This window comes from Amblyomma americanum, chromosome 1, assembly GCF_052857255.1.
Source record: "Amblyomma americanum isolate KBUSLIRL-KWMA chromosome 1, ASM5285725v1, whole genome shotgun sequence".
Taxonomy (NCBI): domain Eukaryota; kingdom Metazoa; phylum Arthropoda; class Arachnida; order Ixodida; family Ixodidae; genus Amblyomma; species Amblyomma americanum.
In genome coordinates, this window is record NC_135497.1 from 523758776 (window position 1) to 523782287 (window position 23512).

Consider the following 23512-nt stretch of genomic DNA (forward strand, 5'->3'; position numbering starts at 1 on the left):
CAGTAGCCACGCTTTAAATCCACTAGCGTGATAAACTGCGCGCAGCCGACCCGAAAAATTAGCTCCTGGGAGTTAGTCATCGGAAACGCGTCTGAACGAGTTCCTGCATTCAAAGTTCGGTAGTCAATACACATTCGCACCGACCCAGCTTTCTTTCCCACGCACACAACTGGGAGTGCAAATTCACTTTCTACAGGATACATTCATCCTAACTTAAGTAACTCCTCCACTTGGCGGCTTACTTCTTTCTTGAGTAGTTCAGGCACCCGATAAGGAAAAGCTTTTTTCGCTTCGAACCCTTCTTCTAGCTCAATTCGGTGTACACCTACTTTTGCCTGTCCCGGCTTGCCATCGAAAAGTGAGAGGTGCTTTGTGAACAGTCTTCGCACTTCATTCTGCTCCTGCTCCCGTAGGTGGGCTAACTTTTCTAATGGTATTAGTTCCTCGTCTCGTAGCGGTGGCGCAACTTGTGGCGCGCACCCTACTTCCCCAAACTCATGATCTTCATCAAACACCACCCCAATATGACTCACCCTCGCATAGTACGGTCTCATCCGGTTGGCGTGCATGACTGATCTTTTTCCCTGCTCGTTCTCTACCCGATACGAATGTTGCCTCTCACACCCAATTACTGTGACGGGACCGAACCACTTCGGGGCCATCTTAGTGGTGCGGTCTGTGTCAAAAATGAGCCCTTGATCGCCCACGTTAAAGTCTTTGTTCCGCGTCCTTCTGTTGTAGGCTTCTGCGTAGCTAGCCTGTCGCACCGTGCTTGTCAGCCCAGCCACACTGGCCGCAAGCTCAAACTTTTCCCGTAGCTGTTTCAAGTATTTAGCTGGCTCCTCCCTTAGTGTCCCTGGTACACTGACTTCTCCTGCCCACGTTTGGCGAAGTACCTTAAGCGGACCTGTCGGGTTTCGGCCATACAAAAGCTGAAAGGGTGCTACGCCCGTAGTGTCGTGGGGAACTTCGCGGTAAGCCCAGAACACAAAAGGGAGCAGCTTATCCCAATTATGCGGGTCCTTTTCTATGACATGAAACAGCATATTCTTAAGCACCCGATTCCACCTTTCCACGGCGCCATTGCTTTCAAGAGGTTCTGGGGAGAAAATCTAGGGGAACAACCTACTTTTTCTAGCATCTGTTGAGTGAGGTGAGCCCTAAAGTTCGTTCCCTGATCCGAACAGATTGTCTGCGGAATTCCGGTTCGACTGAATATTTCTAAAAGGGCGTCACACGCAGCCCTTGCAGTCAGGGAACGAATGCATACGACTTGTGGCCATCTCGTGCATAAATCGACAAGGCACCGAGCATATTTGTGACCCCTTCCAGATGGCGTGTCAAGAGGCCCTATGACATCTACGTTAACAACCTGAAAGGGGTGTTCAGGCCGAGTCAATGGGGTGATGGGTATGTTGTCAGAGTGACGCCGGTCTTTGCGTATTTGGCACCCGTGACAAGACTGGCAGTACTGTGAAATCTCCTTTTCCATGCCAGGCCAATAAATGTTGTACTTTATGCGGGCCTTGGTCTTCCTTGGACCCAGGTGTCCACCCCACAGCGATTCGTGAGCCAAGGACAGAACTTCCTTTCGTCTTTCTTGTGGAAGCACCAGTTGTCGCACTTTAGTGCCCGCTATTGAGTCCCAATGGTGTAGAATTCCCTCAGTAACGAACATGCCCGCCTTTCCGTGCTTAGAATTTTGCCATGCCTTCCTCGAGCTCTCGTCAGCGAGCTGCGCTGCTCGAAACATTTCTCGCTGGCTAGACAGTGCCACTGCATCTTCTGTCCCAGGTGGCTCTGCTTCGTCTCGCGGAACGTCGAAATTTGGTACCCTGCCAACTTCGCTTGTCAGTGCCTCACAATTCTGATTTGCCGCATATTTAGGTTCTTGATTCGCCGTCATACTGACTGTAGTACTAGGACTTGTTTTGAACGCTCTATCGCTGTGATTCCTAAGCAGCTGCCAGTCTTCTGACGACAGCAAACCGTCCACCCCTTCAGTAAGCTCATTGGTGAGGGCACATACTATGCCTATCTTTGGATCGTCTGCGATTGCTCCTTTATGAGATATCCTTAGAGGGATCGTCGCCAATTTCGCCTGAATAGATCTGCCGAAAGCCGACACTAGCTTCACTGTCCCCGGTGTTTCCGCCAGCACCTGCGGTAGTATGCTCTCTCTTATTACCGTGATTTCACTACCCGTATCAAGCAATGCCTCTGTGCAGACGTCTCCGCATACAAGCTCTACGAACTGTAGTCTCGATGCGGCTGCCCTTGAATTTTGCATAGGCATTGCTACTTTTGCAGTTAAAACCGCACCTTGGTTTACCGCTGCGTCCTTTCCTTCTGTCTCATCTACCAGCGCGACCTTTTGCACCCTCCGCCTGTGCCCATATGCTTGTTGCTGGCGCGGCTCATTTGCTGTTACACGGGGCAATTCCTAGCAACATGGCCCAGTCCATGGCACTGGTGGCAATTTACTGGGCTTTTTTCAACATTACCCTGCTTTTGGCCCGTTTGCAGTACTGGCACTGTAATCTGTCTCGCAGCCCGCCCTTTACTTTTTGCTCTCGAAGGTCTCTAGGACCTTTGATATTTCTTTAGGCTTCAGCCAACTCTCTCCTTCTCGAAAGCGCACATATTCAATGCCCTCCGGGCTGAGGCTTGCCTTAATGCGATCGGACACCATGAGATCGGTCAAAGCTCTTTTGAGTCTACCTCTCTAGCCTGGATGTAGTACATTAAATATGTTTTCACGCGAGACGCAAACTGAGCCCACATTTCCTCCTTCCTTTTCGCTGCTTTTTCAAATCTCTCAAGGTACTCAGTCGGAGTGAGTTTTAATTCTTCTAGAACAGCTGTTTTTCAGCCTCGTAATCAGTGCATTCGGCTCGGTCAAGGTTACGAAGTAAGTATCTGACTCGCTCTGTCAGTGCCGGCAAAATTAAGTGCACTCGGCTACTGTCTGGAACATTGAAAGTAGTGAAAAGCTTCTCCACCTCCTCAAACCACAATGGTACATCTGCATCGCATGGCATTCTGTAGCCCTTAAGGACTTTCGCACATTGTGATATTGAATCTGAGCCTATACACCGTTCATCACTCCGTCCCGACCCAAGCGGTGACATTCGACCATTGGACAGCCCAAGCTCCATCTGCTTAAGTGCCAGTCGCTCCCTGGATTCAATTTCACGCATTCGTAGTTCCATTTATATTTTTAACTCCATACGGCGAATAGCCATTTTTTTTGTATCAGTTCCTGTAGCGCCTAGCGACAATGTCTGTCTCTGGTCGTCGGCCTGTAACCTTCTCTCCACACTGAAATCATCCTCCATATTCGTTCCCTCGTTCTGATCCATCCCCGTTTCTACACCGCCCTTTAGCGATTGCTGCTCCTGGCGAGGATTCAACCTCATTTCATTCTCAGGATTAGATTCGCTATTTTAGCGGCTAACGTTCTCCTCGCATCGACCATGGGCCTCACAAACTAACCACCATACCTGCCTCAACAAAACGCAAGAAATCCCACTCACCCGGCGCAGATCTTCTGTTGTCTGCCGCCCAGAGCCCGGATGATGCGTCCGTTCCACCAGCGTTGGCAGCAGCAGAGGTGGAGTCGTCCCTTGACAGCTCCTCGCTGCTCCGTGTCGGATGGCCTGTGGTTGTCACTGCGATGCCTGGCCTCGAGATGAGACGTGCCGAAGTCTGTCGTGCTGCGACACTAGAATTTCAAAAGGTCGTTCGTTTCTTCGAGGATGGTTCACAAACCCTTCCTCTAGTGTCGTTCGGCTTGCAAGATGGACAGGAGGCGAGCTTGTAGATGATGACAGCAGAGCATATATTTGCAACATACATATACAGAGAGTTAAACTGGAAAAAGCAGAACTGAATTTACAAAAGAACAAACTTTGGACTACTTTACTCATCGACCGGGCAGGTTAGAGCCTAAGTAGCATCAAATTACATGCTAAGCATGGAGCCCGAGCTCAGACTCGACTGCATCCGTTTACATGCGCTTTTAAGCACTTGATTAACAAAGGACTAAGGGCGGTCATTTTCAGTGGCCCGCCCTAAGCATCAATTCTCCAACCAAAAATAACATGCGAGATGGGGACAACCCCTTGGGTTGGGCTTAGCCTCGAACCCAGAGTCTTGTTAACAACACAAACTAAATAAAAAACAAATACGCCACCACTCTCTTTCAAGTGAGAGTATCCACACGCTCTCCCTTCGGAGCTAATCCTTGCCTCAGGCATTTCGCCACCCATCATCGGTCCGCGTCGCCCGTCAGCAACAGAGGAGGGGGCGAGAGGGCCCACGATGCTGCCGCTCTACCGACGGCGGGACACAGCTAATAAGCATGAAGGGGTTCGTCTGTCGCTCTGGGAAGCCAGATTAAGGGTCGCCCCTGTCTTCCCACATTCTTGGCGAGTCTTGCCTGTCCGCCATGACAGGTGTCGGTCACGGCCCTCCTGGGAATGCGCTTTTGTTCACTAGCGCCTGTCTTCCCACTTTCTTGGCGAGTACTGCCTGTCCGCCATGACAGGTGTCCGTCACGGCCCTCCTGGGAATGCGCTTTTGTTAACTAGCGCCTGTCTTCCCACATTCTTGGCGAGTACTGCCTGTCCGCCATGACAGGTGTCCGTCACGGCCCTCCGGGGAATGCGCTTTTGTTCAAGAGGCCCGGCGGGGCGTTGCGGTTGCCTTCCCGGAGATAGCCCACGTAGTTAGGGGGGGGGGGGGGTCCGTGCGTCAAGCGACCGTGCCGTTTTCGTTCCCCGTACGCACTCGGGGGCTCTCGCTTATACTGGGGAGCGGGTTCCGCGCGTGCCGGCGCCCCTCTTCGTGCAAAGGTTTGCAGCTGGAAAAAAGGACGGCCTTACACATACATACATTCATACATACATGCATACATACATACATACATACATACATACATACATACATACATACACACACACATACATACATACATACATACATACATACATACATACATACATACATACATACATACATACATACATACATACATACATACATACATACATACATACATACATACATACATGCATACATACATACATACATACATACATACATACATACATACATACGTACATACATACACACACACACACACACCCACACACACACACACATACATACGTACATACATACATACATACATACATACATACATACATACATACATACATACATACATACATACATACATACACAAAATGCATATTCGAAACCGCCGCGATGGATCAGTGGTTTCGTGCTCAGCTGATAGCCCGAAAGGCGAAGGGTTTGCTCCCAGCTGCGGTGGTCGTATTTCGATGAAAGCGAAATGCTTGAGGCCCGCATGCTGTGCGATATCAGTGCACGTTAAAAAAACCCAAGTGGTCGAAATTCTCCGCAGCTTTCTACAACTGAAGTTCAGGGATGCCGACAGGAGCCACCAAGTTATTTCAACCGAACGATTACGACCAACTCGGTCCACTCGGTGATCACTGTGAACAGGCCGCTCACAGAACCGCTTTCGAAGAGCTGACCGTCTTGGCCGTCGAGCCTAATTCGTTCAAGCGGCGCCACGTTGAGTCGTGGTACATCCGGCTCACGCAGGCAACGGTGAATATGACTCCAGGAACACTTCCCACCGCGTACGTTGACTTCGCCTCGAGTTAACAGAAGGAAAGTAAAGGACGCTCCCAGCAGCTGATGGCTCGCATTGCACTCACCCGTAGAGAAAGCACTGAGTTTGTTCTGAAACGTTGGTTTTAAAATAAATTTTGGTCGGTGTAAGCATTTCTGAACATTCGTTTCAAAAACCCAACCAGGCGGACTTCCGTGGAAGACGTTCTCGTACCTCCACTACTGCGTCCTTCATAGCCCGAGTCACTTTGGGGGCGTTAAACGTCGTTAACTCATAAAGAAAAAATTCAAATTCCATGAAAGAACTTAAACTGAAATCATAAGACTAGTAAAATCAGGATGAACTGCAATGAATAACAAAAAAGAACGAGAAACCAAGGAGAAAAAATTATACTGAAGGAGATAAGCAGATCTTAAAATCAGGAATAAGGCTGCTTATCTGTTGGGTCATTCGAATTTCTGATTAGATGAGGGTCGAGACACTAAAGGCGCAGGAAGAGAACATTCCCTGCAGAAGTGACGGACGTCCTCACCCAACATCCCACATACTAGATTGATAATCGGGACATGCCAAATTTTTCGTGATAAAAATAAAACATCTGAAGGGACATTCTTTGGTAAGGTCCTCACAAAACGACATCGCTTGGAAGCAGCAAGAGGACTCTAGACAACAGCCGCTGTGTCGAGTGGCGCTCTGCACGCGCTCGAGTGTCACTTCATGATTTTCAGCTATCTGCACTTTGAAATATATTATAAAAGACATGCGTGTTCATGCGTGCTCAGAAGTGTCTTTAAAATGTGATGCGGAGCTTGTGCAGCAACGAAACATTTCTCTGCAGACAAACGCCCCAGGGGAAGAGATAATCGTGCTTCGAGCTGCTCTGCATGTCAGCGCATTAATGACAGCATTTCTGTTCACTGCGATCCCTGCTGCAACTTGAACCGTGTCACTTTTTATCCCACCGTGTCACATCAACACATCGTATCAGGCGGAACACGTGGCGTTCCATGGAGGGACGGGGCTTCGCACCTGTGCACCCTGAGCGGAGTCGCAGACGGTGGACGCCTCACGAAGCCTGCCAAAAGTTTCTTCGGTGCGTTCCCTGCGAGGGTTATTACCTGCAACATGAAAAACAAGAACAACTGGGTCATTTTAGGAGTTGTACACCTTCGATCGTTGCTTAAAGTGTTCTCATATAGGATAAAAAAGCAATGTGGTCTCTTTAGAGATTCTTTGTGGAAACAATGACGTCTTTTTTTGCAAGAACTACATTCATGTAACACCCTCAAGGCGGTCAGAAGGCGCGCCATCTGGGCTGTCTGTTGCACGTTGTGCTCTTGTGTGAACGGCTTCCTGAGTTTTATTCTCAGCCGTGTGAGCTACGGGGTCGAAAATATCTAGAAGTTACCTCGCACTTTAAGCAGAGATCTCGAATGTAAAAACTAATATTTGGCAGCTATGCGACGTTTCCATTAGCCTTGCACATAGGTAGCCTCATTCGCTCATGTGTGTAACCTGACCATCCAGCCAAGGGGGGCAGCCATTTACCTGGAATCATCACCCACTTGTATGTTGCACTGAAGGACAGGATCTGAGTTCTGTATGCGGGAGCATGTCACTCTGGCCGCGCAAAGAGGCCGTAGCCAAGACTAACGAAACGAACAGTTGTTTTTGTTTAGGGCCTGGTTGTGGCCAGACCCGAAGCCTTGCTTATTTTGAAACAATAACTTCTATCCTTGATGCGCTAGAGGTTCCTAGAATCGGTGGTCGGATCTTCAGGTGGATACAAAGATATCTGACCAACAGGTCATTTTTTATCATGTGTGAAGATGGACCGACACCTGTGCATGACACCTACCGTGGTTTTCCCCATGCTGGGGTTCTCAGACCTACATTGTTTAATCTGACACTTATAGCACTACCAGACAGCCACCACCAGTGTTTCGATGATTCTTGAATAAAGTTGAAGTTCAGCGCCTGTGACGTCGTCCTCTGAGTTTCTTCTGTCCCTGTGCTTTAACGCGCTGTCAACAAGAATGGACCATCTCCATGTATGCCAACGATATGTGCACTTGGGCCTCCTGTGTGACTGGCCTCTAGGTGCGGGCAAGGCTTCAGTGGGCAGCCGCCATAAATTCCTCCTATGTCCGAGTGCGAGGTCTAAGCGTTTCAGCCGATAAGTACACGTCAGGGGCATTTACACTCAAATGTATGACACCGTAGCCGGTAACTATCGACGGTCATACGATTTGCTATTGGATCTCATCATTTTTTAGGGATTATCATAGACCGTAATCTACCATGGAGCTCGGTATTGCACCTTTTTAAACACAAACTAGCCTCTATCGCTCACCTACTCACATTTGTTTAGCGGAAAATCATGCTCCTTGTCGGTTCAGTCAATGCTGCATCTGTAGCGAGCACTCTTTGCGTGCGATACAGTACATTCGGGCTTTGGGGCAGATGCAAGACGAACTTGCGTGCCCTCCATGTGGTACGAGGTCTGGCTCTTCGCACGTTCCTGGGTCTTCCTCACAACGCATCAACAGCTACAACCTCTGCAATCGCCAAGGACAACCAACTTTCGACGAATATAGTCCTTGACACACTGCGGATTCACATACGTCATCAAGCAAGGACTCCCCAGTATCACTTTGTGTCAGTGCCGGTACGGAGAACTCACGCTGAGTTCTCAAAGATTAATTACAGCCCAACAGTTGTCCATCTCATCACGTTTCACTGTGGCGGCGGGGCCTACCTCAGAGCTCGGGTGTCTGCGGGTGACTGCACCTAACAATTCCGGCGATATTGAAGAAATCGGCCGCATCGACGCCGGCCCTAAACAGTTGACACTCTTCCTACTCCACGTCGAGTATAGTGACAGCACTCAAGTATACACATATGGCCCGGTCTTATTTCCTAGTTCAGATTTGCGCCGTTGTCATTCCTGCTTGTCCCGCATTTCCCACCGTAACCACCCGAATGCAGAAAGGCTGTCTTTGCTGTGGCAGCGTTCGAAGCCCCTATACCGTCCGCCGAACGAAAGACATGAGCTTCAGGTGATCCAGAGATTCACACAGACTTCTAGCGCTAGTCCTCCAGCGTGTTCATTCGCCGCTTCATTTTCCTCTGAAACGGCGCTCCTCTGAAGTCTCTTAATAATTTGGTCCGTGTGTAACGTCCCCTTAATTCAACTCAAGCCTCCGTCCGGCCTCTTCCGGTGCTATGCCACGCTGTTGTGTCGACTGTTGTTTGGAGTGGCTTAATTAAATGCCTACTCCCACTTAGTGGCCATGGCAGATGAGAACCGCACATGCGAAAAGACAATTAAGCACTTACTTTGTGATTGCCCTCGGTTTAAGCGTAAGCTTCTCCTCCTGGCTTCAATACTCCGCTGCTTAGATCATCTTCCCCTTACAGTGGCCATGATTCTGGGTATTTGGACTATACCCTCATCGCAGAGTGCAGATGTGAAGGCGCTTTTAGTAAGTTATGCACTACGGACGCGCGAAAAAATGATCTACCTTCCTGCCTCTTCTTTGTATCTCTCCCTTCGTTCCCCTTCCTACGTGTAGGGTAGCATACTCGGTATCGTCTAGTTAACCTCTCTGCCTTTCCGCTGATCATTCTTTCACTCTGTAAACAAGAATTTCACAATCACAGACCGGCACTTGGACGGCAAAAATCCAGCAATACGATGGGCAAGTTTAACACGGTCAGGTATGAAATCAGGGCCACGGGAGCAAGGAAGCACGAGGAGCATTTTTTCCTGTTTCTTTCCATGATTTATGTTTATTGGATATGTTCGTGGAAAACGAATTTATTTCGTCTGAACCAATCTGTACGTCGCCTAGATGAAACTGAACATATTTTTGCAGAGTGCAATAAATAGCCTACCCTGTCCTAAACGGCTCCTGTGCTTTCTTCTGGGATGTTAATTACGCGAACGTTTTCTTCAAAGGAGCCAATACGGTGTTTAGTTTTCCGGAATCTCGCTTTTATTTTTGTTGACCGGTTCAAATATTTTGGACGTTGGACTATATCTCAACCTCAGCTTTTGCAAAGTCACATATTTGGTACTATATTTTTAAACATTTCGGCAATAGCAGATGATGTCGGGCTGGTTCTAGACAAATTTAATGAAGATTCGTTAGGCCCAGGTTGCGTTCAAAACATTCAGAAAGAAGTAACAAGATGATTTTAGCACATTCATGCTTAAGTGCACGAACAGATTTTGAGCATGGCAGCACAACTAGGGGACGATTGCTGTAATTTTTCGCAGATAGTGAATAATAGTTACGAACTTGTTGGGCAATCAAAAGATAGCAATGCTGCTGCGTGTGCTGCTCCCATGCTCACTGAAGGCGAAAGTGTTCCGGAGGTTGTATAAATGCATGGCCTGAGGCGCTGTCGTTGCTCGCGAAACAACCTCGTCCGCGAAGAGCACACAGTGCAGGACGGTCAGTAGACGTTGAAAATTGCCTGTGGAATGGCCGCGAGAAAACACACTGGCAGTGGAGTTAAAGGTGGCCTTCTTAACTTCTTCGCAAGCTGACACCAGCAGAATGAGAGCATCTGCATAAACTATGGGGCGAATAATAAGCTTCTGAGCCATGCTGTTGTTCACTGACATCGAAGGGGCATCAGCAACAAGCTGATGATTGCGAGTTCCGACACCACGCTTTCCAGAACATCCACAGGGGATCCCCGCATGGGGATGTTGGTGAGCAGTGGCCACATCGGACCCGAGCAATCACGCTTAGCCGCGCGTAACAGCGCCGGGTCCGGGGAAAAGGGCCTCCTGGTTGTTGACCCGATGCGCAGCGCATGGACAGAAGGCGATAGTGTGCTTTGCGATGTCAGGGCACATTACAGAACCCCAGCGGCTCTATATTAGTCTGCAGCCCTTCATTACGGTGTCACGAAAGGTGGGCGTGTAGCTTTGAGTCGTTAAATTTCAAAATGTTCTTATTTTATTCACAACAACAGTTTCCTAGTACGACTACATCAAAGTGCCTTGAGGGGCACTTCGAATTTGACCTCAAATAACATCAACATATTGACACCACTGGTAGCGTGTGCTAACCGCTAACTCGACCTGCTCAAACATTACCCTAAAAAGGTGCCAATAAATGCTAAACGCCCTCCACCACTATAAACTGGCCAAATAACGAATATGATGCAGCCACTTGGTACCCTGAAAAAACAACCCTGAACTTTTATCACTTTCCGTTCAAGAGTCCTGTGTTTAGCACAGGATTTCCTTCACTGGTGGAAAAGCACCTCAGGTGCAACGGGTTCACTGCCGGGGCTACGATCATGTCAGCGTCTGGACGGCGTGAACGGAAGAAAGCAAAAGACCTCGCAACGGAATTTACTTCTGCGCGGGCCACGGGATTATCGATACTAGTGACCGCTTGTCCACATGCAAGACGACCGGAAGTTCGCCCCACTCGAACACACGCACGCACGATAAGCTCGACTGTTCCAAAGCAGCGAACACAGATTCAGCAGCTCCAAGCATAATAAGCCATCTGCATCGGTGTCGCAGGCGCTACAGTTCTTCGGGGCCGGTGCACTGATGTTCTGGTGTTATGTCGTTGGCGCAGCAGGTAGGCTAACTGCGCTACGGAAGCAAGCCCTCACGCTCTGAGCACAATGACGAAGCCTGTAGCATATAGATGAGGGGAATGGTATGTTTATGCGCTATGCTCCTCGCTTTCACACTAGAAGGACGTCATTCCGTGGCCCTTTCTCGCTGCGCGTTTTTATGTAGTGACAAACAAATATCCGTCCTGTTGACCACACCAATGCTATTTTCGTGCTCATCTTCTAGCTGTGTTGTTACCGCCATTTACTTGGCCTCATTTCTGGTCAGGCCCACCTATCTGCAATCAGACGAATCATTCCAAGAAAATTATTTTTCCATTTGACCTGGAACCTGGTTTACATGAAGAATAATTAGATTCGGCTATCTCTGCACAAAAGTTTGTCCACTTTCGCTAGCGCGCAGGGTCCGACAATCAAGCCCACCGTGTTCGTGCTCAGCGCTGCAACAAGTCAAACCCGTTTCTTCTCGTTCGCAATGCCAAGGCCCTCGATGAACACCTTCGGATGAGCTTAGTACGCTGGCCGTTTGTCGGTGGCTTCATCAAATTGCGATGGGTCTGTGTTGTTGGCCATTTTGTTTCCTACGTGGTGTTCTTCTGATAATCCAATCCTTATCGCCACTAAGCCGACCAGACATCTACACTTGAAGGTACCAATCAGAAAAAAAGTACGGGATTAGTGATTTGAGGATCCCTTTTTTGTAACTCGGAATCTGGTCAGGAAAACAGAACCCGGGGGCTGGAGTGGAAGCAATAGTCGGCAATGTGCAGCATGCAAGGTGACGTCATAAGCCACAACAGAAGTTTTCTTAGTTTGCTGACTGCTTTGCAACATGTCTTAATTAGCGTTCACCAGACTAGATCAAGGACTGTAGCTGGTTGTAAATATTACAATGCACTGCAGGAAAACAAGACAACAGAAAAGCCTTTCATACAGCTCCAATGTGCCCTTTAAGAGGTTTTTATAATAGTAGGATATTGCCCAAAAAATGCACAATTGATTGTTAGGTTTTGCTAAAAAACTAGGGCACATGCAAAAAATAGCGTTAGCTGTTGGGCTGGTTGCGTAATGTCTACTCATGCTCATGTTTCTAGCTCGAAAGAACAAGGGTGACAGAAAGACGACGACCACATAAGCTTTGTGATGACCGAAAACGAACAAGGGAGTGGGAAAGCTCACGGTACTTGCAACGTTTCGCACAGAAGATTTGCCAAACGAATGCTCTGTGCTCATCGTCTTTCAGTTATATTTGTCTTTTTGTAACAAACGCATTTATTGGCTGCCTGTTAGGCAACGTCTTGAGTATGATGTCAGTGTGGTACTCGACATAGACCTTTGCTGAATTGATTATCTGGGTTCTCAGGGTATCGCATTTCGAAAGTTGTTTTTTGTATTTCATTTATGGCAGCCTTAAGGGCCAGTGGGCATTACATAAGGTGGCGGCAAGATTACTGTAGTGTGTAATTAATATTTATATCAGTTCAACAATAACAAAAACAAAAAGCAAAGACACAAAACAAAAAAAAATCATGAGAAGAACCAGTTGCACTAACTAGGTTATTTGCTAACGCCGAAACCGTCATGAAAAACACGGGTGACTCGCTAGCTTTGCGCGAAAACTTGCTCGATCTATGCACAAAGCATTTTTATCAGGCAAGACATTCCATCGGACTATTTAGAACGAATGAATCGTTCGTCGCTGTCGTGCGCCCTCACTCCAACACCAATATCTTAACCTATGAACCAGTCCTTATGTTAAAAGCTTCCCGTCTTGCTAAACAAATTAGGCCGTGACAATTTTGATATTACCAGCATTTCAAATCACGAATTCTGTCACTACTGCCGTAACAATTTCTGTCTGTGAAAGAAGCGGACCTGAATTCATTGTTGATTGTTTCTGAAATATATACTGTATATTCTAGTTATTTGCCAAGATTTGTTTTCAGTGCATGTGCGTATTGCGATTTCTTCCTTGTGTGTTCGTGCTTAGCTTAAGTGGGGATCTGTATGGCCTACCGATGACATTCCGAATTGGTGTGAATGATATGACCCCCGACTTCCTTCCGTACAGCCACTATCTCAAGAATAGCTCGGTTTTGAACGGACTCTAATTGATTGGTAAGGTATGCTTGTGAAGGGTGGCAGATAGATGCAGCGTACTCGAACTTCGTGCGTCCATATATGTATAAGCCAGCTATCGATTTCAGGTGGGGCTGATTTTATCCGTCGGAAAGAACCAAGAATGCTTGAGGCCTGGAAGCATAAAGAATTAATATGCTGGACCGATGATAAAGATGGTGTGACTTGAATGCAAAGGTATCTCAAGAGGAAGTACTGACAATGGCATTGGAATTAACACTGTGTGGGCGATTAATAAAGGCTTGTCGACGAGAGAAGGACATGATTTGGCATTTTTTAAAGTTTCAGCAGCATGTTTCATTTTTCACACCATGATGCAAATGTGTCACTATCATTTTTTACGGAATGGTGTCTTGAAGAGCATGGATGATGTTATATACGGCACAGTCATCATCGAGAAGTCGACGTTTAGTTCTTGTGTTAGTTGGAAGACAACTTATGTAGGTTAAGAACAGCAGCGGTGACAATCCTGCATTCTGAGGGACACCTGATGTGCCATCACTTTGCGATGAGCTGCAAGGTGGTGAATGTAAATTGCATGCGCTCTTTCATTAATTGCTCGAGCCAGATTGGCAATGTTTGCGGGATTCAAAGCAAGGCAACTTTGGCTAGCAGAACATTATGCGGAACACGGTCGAAGGACTTAGAAAAATTTAGAAACAAGACATCAATGTGTAAGCGATTGTGCGTGTACTGAAGGATGTTTTCAGCGAATTCGGCGAGCTGCGCTTCTCTTGATAGTAGCTTTCGGAAGCCATGTTGGGGCGGGTTGAAGTAGTTTAGTTATTCAAGGTGAATGATTAATTCTGCGCTATTACGTGCTCAAGGAGTTCGGCGGGGTGGAGGAGAGCGAAACTGGTCGACAGTTGTTTGCATTTTACCGGTCTCCTACTCTGTAAAAAAGGCATTATTTTTACATTTTCAATCGTGTAGGACTTCGTAGTTACTGACGGGCTGTGAGAAAAGCAGTTATAGTATTTTGCTTGATATTGCCATAGTATTGTTTAACATTTTGGTGCTAATTAGGTCACATCCAGTAGACGACAATATTTTTTTCGACTTATTTAAGTTGGCTATTCCAGCAGAATTAATTTCTGTTTCTGGCATTCAGGTCACTGGAAAGTCAGGCATAGAAGAGATAAAGTGATAATGGTTGAAAATACTGATAAAAAACCGTAGTTAAGAGCCGTCGCTCAGTTTTCTACCTTGACTGGTTTGCCATCTACTTAGAGTTACAGCTGGTTAATATGGCTTTGAGGAGAGAATTCGCCAAAAGTTTCTAGAGGTTTTACTGCAATATTAATAGCAGATCAGAAAAGAAATTTTTTTTTATAGAGGCCTTCAATTATTGAGCATAATAAGTTGCACTAAGGTGGTATCGCTTCAATGCCTTGCGGCTATTTACTACTTTAGCCTGTCTGTAATGCTTTGTTGTTGAGACGTTCCAGATGGTTATTGAACCACTGGTTGTTTAAATCAGTCGATATAAGAACGGTGGGAATGAATGAGGCATGTAAATTAAGAACCGTGTTTTTATATATTTCTCAATTGGTGTTGAAAGATAAATGTAAGTGTCTAGTTACTAAAGTGTTCATAAAACTGTTAAACTTCCAGATTATTCTCTTTAAATTTTGCCCTTTTATTATCTGTGATCAGCTTTTGTGTGGGGGATCTCTTTTTGATAGGTGATAATACAGATATATGAAGGAGGCTATGGTCGCTCAAGCCTAGTAATATGTTTATACCTTTTACGCCGTCTGGATTAGAGATGAGCAAAAGATCCAGTGCATTTTCATCTCTTGTAGGGCATGTTATTACCTGATGTAGGTTAAAATCAAAAACTAGTCGAGGAACTGTTTTCCTTAGTTTCACTGTAATTTTGAGGATCTGATAGTACAGGCCAGTTGATAGTGAGAGAGTTGGTCAGCAAATAGAAAGATGGGTACGCTTGGCAGCTTGCCCCAAACTGTTGTCAGTGAAAGGTGAAAGCAATTGCAGAATGTTGGCTACTTCCAGGAGGGAGGTAGTAGATAACAAAACTCCTTTGATATCTGTACATTGTACGCACACCCACGTCAGTTCAATGATGATGTCATCACAAATGAGCGATGATGATAGATTGCTTTTCACGGCTAGTAGTACTCCTCCTCCTCTTTTCTCAGTCTATCGCGACGATAGTGTTACGTTAGCGTTGGAGGAAAAAATTTTGTGGTGGTATATGTCCTGGTGTAGCCACGTTTAATTGAGTAGAATGGTGTCTGTATCGCTGACCCCGATAAAGCAGTGAATTTCTTCGCGTTTTGGGATTACACTTCGCATGTTAGTACATGTGATGTATAAGGTTTAGGTTTATGGTGGTTTAACGTCCCAAAGCAACTCAGGCTATGAGGGACGCCGTAGTGAAGGGCTCCGGAAATTTCGACCACCTGGGGTTATTTAACGTGCACTGACATCGCACAGTACGCGGGCCTCTAGAATTTCACCTCCATCGAAATTCGACCGCCGCGGCCGGGATCGACCCCGCGTCTTTCGGGTCAGCAGCCTAGCGCCATAACCACTGAGCCACCAAACGTGATGTTTAAGTCCAGAGAAGAGGGCGGCCGAGTGCTAAAGGAAGCCAGGGTGAGTTATGTGGCAGTGCGTCACATGGCATTCTCGTGGATATATCAGGTGTGACGGCGTTGTGCGCCGCGGGGTAGGGCATGGTGTTTTTTGTCACTATCTGATGCGGGGTCATAAACCTAGCATTTGCTTTCTACGTACTATTTATCAAAGTTGAGCTTAAATGCACATTTGAATGGTCGGATGAATGCCAACAGTTTTCAGAGTGCAAACCGTGCGCGAGAAGCGAAGTCCTCTCTAATCGCAAAATCTGTGTTTGAACTTCCTCCCACAACACAGCATGGTTTCTTTAGTCTAAAAATGGGCGAGTTTGATGATTATTTGGCACTTTATAATTTTAAAGACTTTCCAAGGCGGTGTGCGCGCTGTATACATGGAGGATCAAAATTTTTTTCGCAGAGCCTCAGAACTTTTTCCTCGGATTCTTTCCATTGCTCATTGATGGAATCGTACATACCAAAGAACAAAATATTTGCTCTGCGCATTCGATTGCTGTCATCACCGCTTGCTACTTTCAAGTCTGCTATTTCCTGCTCCAGGTTATGTGACACTCCTGCGTTGAATATATCCCTCGAGGCACTTTTTTAGTGTATGCAAATTACTTGCGTAATTTAAAAGTGAAATATCCGCTTCTCTTCATATTTTGGGTTGATTTAACTCTTTGTCAACTTCTCGATTTCTACTTTTTTTATTGGGGACCAATTAAATGAACAAGCTTGCCTACATAGACTTCAATATAAAAACCCTTGCTCAGCCATGAATGCATCGGATGTTAGCTTCAGCGGGAAAATAACGCCATTCTGATCAAAAATTCCTAGTCAAAACTAGCTATGCGTTCGTACATGAACTGGTATGTGCAAGTGCCTGCGTGCTCTTTATTTTATACTGCACCGCTAACGGACGGAAGTTCATTAAGACGACGGTTTCCAAAGTACGGCGTCAGAGACTGCCTTTTTATAACTCCTGAAGAAACTATGGCCGCAGTTTCGGCTTGTTGGTAGCGCATGACATACATATTAGCGCAGCAGCACACAGGGGCAAGCAAGAACACACTTCAGCTTTTCTGTATGCTTGCTTGCCCTTGTGTGCTGTTAAGTTATTTTGCATATATTGGAGAAAGGGTGCAGCAACAGCCCAGCGGTGTAAAGCAATGGCAGGCGAAACTAGCCTACTTACGCCACCGCGGGTTTTGCAACCACTCGAGACCATAATTCTGGTTTTTCTGCCTTCTAACGTCAACAAATTTGTAGAGATACATACCATGTTAGTATTCTGTCAACTGAGGTGGGAGGCCAGTTTTGTTTTTTTAGTGGTCATGGTCCACGAGTTTTGATCATCCTTGAGGTTTTCAAAAATTTTAGTTCATATCATGTGCTATGTTTTATGACGCATCTAGCCAAACTGCCACAAATGTTGGGTGAGCGTCTGGTGCATCGCTGTAGCCTGCCCTTAGATAGCTCCTTCAAACGGGCCGCTTTGCTCTAATCACAGATTGATGTCCTCAGAAGGCTTGCTGTTGGGAGAGATCTGGGTCTCAGCCGTCGCCTCTAACTGGCAACTTGAAAAATAATTGGTTTCCGTAATACGCATACTTCACTGCGCAATGCTTACGTGTTGCTCTAGGATATATAACGTGTGAAATCACATAATACGCATACTTCACTGCGCAATGCTTACGTGTTGCTCTAGGATATATAACGTGTGAAATCACATAGAACTAATGCCCTGATGATAGAGGAGTGTAAAAATTTATTAAGTGGTGCTCAAGGTAATATATTTGAAAACGACCCATCCTTCAGATTTATCCTTCATAGACATTTTCACTGTTTCAGTATACCTTGACTACCAAAATTTTTAACTCTTAGTTTAATTAAGAAACAAGCTGATTCCTGACGCGCAACTATCACGTACTTCTTCGTTGCTGAGTAAGTGGCTAACTGAATACGATTGCCCAAGTGAGCGCGATGGAAAAAGCAGCCTGTCACCGATGACTTAAGCTTTTGTAACAAATAAAACCAGACGACAGGCAGGTGACCAGCCTTCTCTTTGTCGCTGGTTTGTCTCTTACAAAACTGTTCTCATGCTGTTCAGGCCTGACACGCGCAATGTGTGTGACAAGGCTAAAACCGAACCAGTTGGTGCACGTTTGTCAGGTGTGGACCGCCAGGAAGTGGCGACGAGCCAGCACAGTAAACGCAGCGCAAGCACTTTCTTCCGTGCAAAGTAAACGGAGATCGCACACCTGGCAGCAAAGCTCAATTCGTGAACCACCACGGCGGCACGTACAGTCGCGAGAAAAAAATATTAGCACTAGTGACGTACCACTGGAGTGGAAGAAAGCAACGCTCGGTGCTGCGGTTAAGAGTAAGCCGACAACAAAAGTTCCAGGTGCGTTTCTAAATCACGGCGCCGCGCCTGCCGCAAGGTGTGGTTTTCACCGCTACCGGGACGTTACTGCGCTAATCTTTTTTACTCACGACAGTGCCAGACTACGCATGTAGCTGGTGAGTGTTGCTCGCTGACGCAGAGGTGCAGCCCTCATACAGATGTGCAGTGATGTGCATTGCATCCTCTACGAAATATATTGCTTGACAGAAACAGCGCTACACAGACACTCAGAGAAGCCGCGATTAAAAAAGCGTCATTTGCTTTGCCCTGTCTCAGGGTTGCCATGTTACTTTCTGCCAATGGAAGTCACAAAATAAGCACGCAGATATAAATTACCGCTTCACAGGTATTTAGTGGCAATGTCGCATTAACGCTATCATGCTGAAGGTGTAGTAAGCACACAATTGTCGCAGAAGCTGATTGTACGTGTCCATGTAATTTTCATTGCCTTAAGAGCAGGTGAGAGCGCAAGAAGTCCACAGGAGTAGCAAACCCTGGGCGGCGCGAGTTGCCGGGAAAAAAAGTGCACCCCGTGAAAAACGTAAGTAGCAGACAAATATCGCATATTTGGTTTGCCCATTTCTTATCTTCACCGCAAACACGAATTGTTTGATTCGCTAAAAAACATTACTGTGCTAGAGACTCTTCATCAACGACAAGGCGGCAATTGTCCCGGAGGAAATAAAAAACATTAAATAAGCAGTGCTTAATTGCCTCCTCAGTGCAAGGACACAATTCCGCATATTTTTTGACAAATTCTGTAGAATGTGCTCATGTAAGTTGTGAGTCTTCTTTGCAGTTGTTCTCCAGCATGCTTGTGCTTTGTGGCGTTTAGACTGAATGAGTTATTTCCAACTCATTGTGGCGAAAATTCTTGATTTCTAGTTTTTAGCATTTATATTGCTAGCATGACCGAGGAACTATCAACGCCTGACACCGATCTGAAGCTATCTACTTAACGCGGAAAGATGGTTTCGAGCGCCTCTGAGTATACTGAAAGCAAACAGGAGCACCGATGGCTCAATCCGGCGCTTGGAGGGCGCTTAGTGCCTTCGTTGAAACGTCGGCTACATTACTTAAGATCCAACATTATTCTCACTCCTCTCCCTCTCTTTTTTTTCTGTCACTGGGTCTCCTCACCATGTGCGTCGACCTCGTCGCAATTGGACTTGAAGTGCGCGACGTTCCACCCTGCTGGCAGACTGCGGGATTGGCGTCATTCGTGCCACCTGCAGAAAAAATGGTACATTATGAAGGGTTCATTGCCCCAAACCTGCGCATGCCGGATACAGGGGATGCCACAGTGGAGAGATCCGGATTATTTACGCGGAAATGATTTTAGTTCCCCATCGCAGCAAACAGCGCAGAGCCGGGGAGTCCCTGGCGCCCAAACAGAGGGAGGCATTTACGCCGCAACAGGTAAAACATCCGCCTATACAGAAGCGTACATTACGAAAGATTGGGTCCACCCTGGTGAGTCCATAATATTGCTGCGAATATTTGCAGTGTTTGTTCATTTTTCAAACCTGCCGGCACGCCGCTTTATTGCTTTGCGATGCAAGACGTGACCAGATTTATCTCGATTTATCGCATCCATGCAGAGCTGAATCAATGTTGTTCCGGAATGTTCTAGTAACTTTGCGCGCTTTATATCGAAAGTTCGCCGTCAGCTTTAAATTGAGCACGGCTAAACGCGGCGGACATTCGATTCGACTACCGCCGAGCACGTTTGCTGCTACGCCGCCGCCGAGTGATTTAGTCTATTCTGGGTGCAAGTGATCCCAAAAAAAAAGCTGTGCTTAGACGCCATTTTTGCTGTCGTTCTGCTCCCCAGATTGCATTCACCTCTTCGTGACACTATATAGATACATGTGTTGGTTAAATTGAAGCTAATGGTAAATTTTTGCGGTCCCCTGTTTGAGATTTAAGAACGACATGAACCTTTTCATCTATTTCATTTAATGAAGCCTATAAAGCTCGTGGGCTTCACATAGGGTGCGGGCCAGAACAATGTGTTACATCTAATGGATAGTGGTTCAGTAACAAAAGCAACAAAAAAGCAAACGAACAAAACAAAGGAAAAAGAAATAAGTAAAAATACAGTGGCACAAAATCAAAGTATTTGGTTAGGCGTAAAGCATGTAAAACACAAGTGACTTGCTAGTTAATGCGGAAAATTGCCCGATTTGCGCACAAAGCAATATCAGGCAGGGCATTTCATTGGGCATCTGGGAAGAATGAATCATTCATCGCTGACGTGCGGCCTATCATGAGAACGATTGGATGACTGTGGTTAGGTGACGGGTTATTCTTGATGGCGGCTTTAGTAGAGAGTGCCTGTTATTAGGTTGGCAGAAAAAAAGAATGAAGCAGGCAGGTGCCCTTCCTGATTTGCTTTGTGCGCAGATCGAGCAATTTATCGCATTATCTAGCGAGTAACTTGTGTTTTACATGTTTTACTCCTTACCAAAGAATTTTATCCGGTGCCACTGTAACTTTTCTTATTAGTTTTTTTTTCTTTATTTGTTCGTTTGCTTTTCTAGTTGCATCTGCTATTGAACTACTATCGATATGATGTAACACGTTGTTCTTGCCCGCACCTTATGTGAAGCCCACTGGCTTTTAAGGCTTCAATAAATGAAATAGATGAAGCGATTTATGTCGTTCTTAAATTTCGAACAGGGGAAAGCAAAAAATTACCATTATCTACAATCGTTAAGGCATGCTTGTGAAGGTTGCTTGATGGATAAAGCGTTTTCAAGCTTCGGGTGTACATGTCTGATGAGCTGGTTGTCTGATTTAGGCGGTGCTTATTTTAGGTTTCTTTTCAATTACCAAAGTGTGTATGAGGCCTGGAAGAGCATATTTAATAATAGGAGTAACCCATATTAAACATCATGTCATGTGAACGCTAAGGTTCACATGACATCATGACATCATAGAAGGAAGTTTGGGCAATCGGAGTTGAATTTACATGATATGCGCTGTTAATAGAGGCTTGTTTGCAAAAGGACAGGAGTTGGCATTTGGTCAAATTAAGCGGCATGTGCCATTTTTCACGCCACGATGAAATTGTGTCTATATCAATTTGCTGTTCAATGGTGCCTTCAGGGGCATGCATGATGTTATAAACAACGCAGTCATCCGCGAAAAGTCGAAGTTTGGTTCTTGTGATAGCTAGGAGAGATTTTTCATGTAGATTAAGAATAGCAGCGGTGAAAATCCAGCGCCTTGAGCTACACATTATGTGACGTCAGTATGAGATGAGTTGCAAGACTTGGCGAATCTAAATTGCACACGCCCTTTCAGAAAGTGCTCGAGTCAGGTGAGTAATGTTACTGGGATTCCAAGTAAGGAAAGTTTGACTGGCAGATAATTATGCAGATGACGGCCGAAAGCCTCAGAAAAATTTGGAAATATGGCATCAATTTGCAGGCGATTGTACTCGCACTGGAAGATGTCGGGAATGAATTCGGTGAGCTGCGTTCCGCATAATAGTACCTCTCAAAAGCCATGATGGTGCGGGTATCAGCAGATTAATAATTCAATGTGAGGCAATAAAATTGATGCTATTACATACTCAAGGATTTCGGACAGGATGCTGCTCAGTGAATTTCGTCGATAGTTGTTTGCTTTTGACCGGTCTCCTGATTCGTAAATAGTTATTACTTTCTCTCTTCTCCAATCGTCAGGGACTTCGCCTTTACTGAGGGACTGGGAGAACAACTGATATATGATTTTATTTGATATTGCAATTGTGTTCTTTAAAATTTTAGATGCTACTTTGGTCACATCCAGCTGATGAGGATAGTTTGAGGGACTTAATCTAGATGGCTATTGCATAAGTTTTCACTTCTATTTTTACACTGAGGTCGCTGGCAAGACACGCATAGAAGGGATAACAGCGCTAATGGTTGAAAATGCTGATGAAAAATACTCGTTAAGAGCTGTCGCGCATTTTTCTACCTCGACCGGTCGATCGCCATCTCCTGAGAGTTCGAGCTGGTTAATATGCGTTTGGGGGAGAGAATTACCAACAGTTTGCTAGAGTTTTAGTGTAATATTGATAGCAGATTACAATAGAAACTTTCGCTTCAGAGGTAATCTATTCTTAGACATAATTGTTTTCGCTAACGAAGTATCGCTCTTATGGGTCTCGGCTATTAACTAGTTTAGCGTCTCTTATACCGTTTTTCTTGTTAATGAGGCGTTAAAGACGGTTATTCAATCACTGGTTTTTTACATCAGTCTTTATAAGAACGGTCAGAATGTATAGAGCTTATAAATTAAAAATTGTATTTTTAATTTTTGACCAATTGGCGCCGACAGAGCGAGATTAGAATAAAATGTTAAATTGTTCGTGAAACTGTTCAAGCTCACGGATAATCGCTTCAAAATGCCCCCTCTTATAGTCAGTGATGCGCTTTTGTTTAGTTAGGTATAATGAGTTTAATGGCGTAAAAGCAACAGACGCTTTGATGCGCCAAACACAAGGTTAATTTTTTTGGTAAAGGTGAATATTTTTTATACTTAGAGTTTCTTCAGAACACTGGCTTCCTTGAGAAACTTAAAGATACATGCCTGGTTGATCTCTTTTAATCGTCTAAAGTCTTTGGCCGGAGTACAGTGGCCAAAGTAGCAGAAGCTGCGACTGCTTTTGTCAGAGCAGGATGGAGCGCAGCCGATGGAGGTATTCCGCGTCGGGCTGGTACTGCGCCGAGCGCCCAGATAATCGCTTGACGTGTTCCTCCCAGTGGGCGGGGATCCCCAGGTCGTCGCACGGCGAATACAAGAACAAGAAAAGGACTAAGGGTAGTCAGCCTGACAAGGAACGCCGAAAATTAGGGACTCGGCTAGAGAGCAGGTCCACTAAACGTTGCCTTTCGACAAAATAGACCATTTGGTTGACTTGCCATTTAACTCAATGTTTGGCGGGTTAATATGAAGTTTTGCGCTGACCGCGAGCCACGGTGACCACGAGCAACGGCACTCGCATGACGTCGGCATGGCACTAACCAAAGGCAAAGTAACATACTCCTACTTGGAAATTGCACCCAAAAATGATAGCTTCCGTGCACCTTCAAGCAA

At 45.9% G+C, this 23512-nt stretch overlaps 1 protein-coding gene across 1 annotated transcript in view; it reads right to left on the reverse strand.

Annotated features, from left to right (window-relative positions):
* Positions 1-23512, reverse strand: part of LOC144107307 (uncharacterized) — a 102209-nt gene that overhangs the window by 27709 nt on the left and 50988 nt on the right. Inside the window, exons 3-4 of the mRNA XM_077640304.1 lie at positions 19565-19653; positions 6695-6783 (exon numbers count right to left, since the gene is read on the reverse strand). Of these exons, the coding sequence (XP_077496430.1) occupies positions 6695-6783; positions 19565-19653 (178 nt within the window). The remainder of the gene's footprint in view (positions 1-6694; positions 6784-19564; positions 19654-23512) is intronic.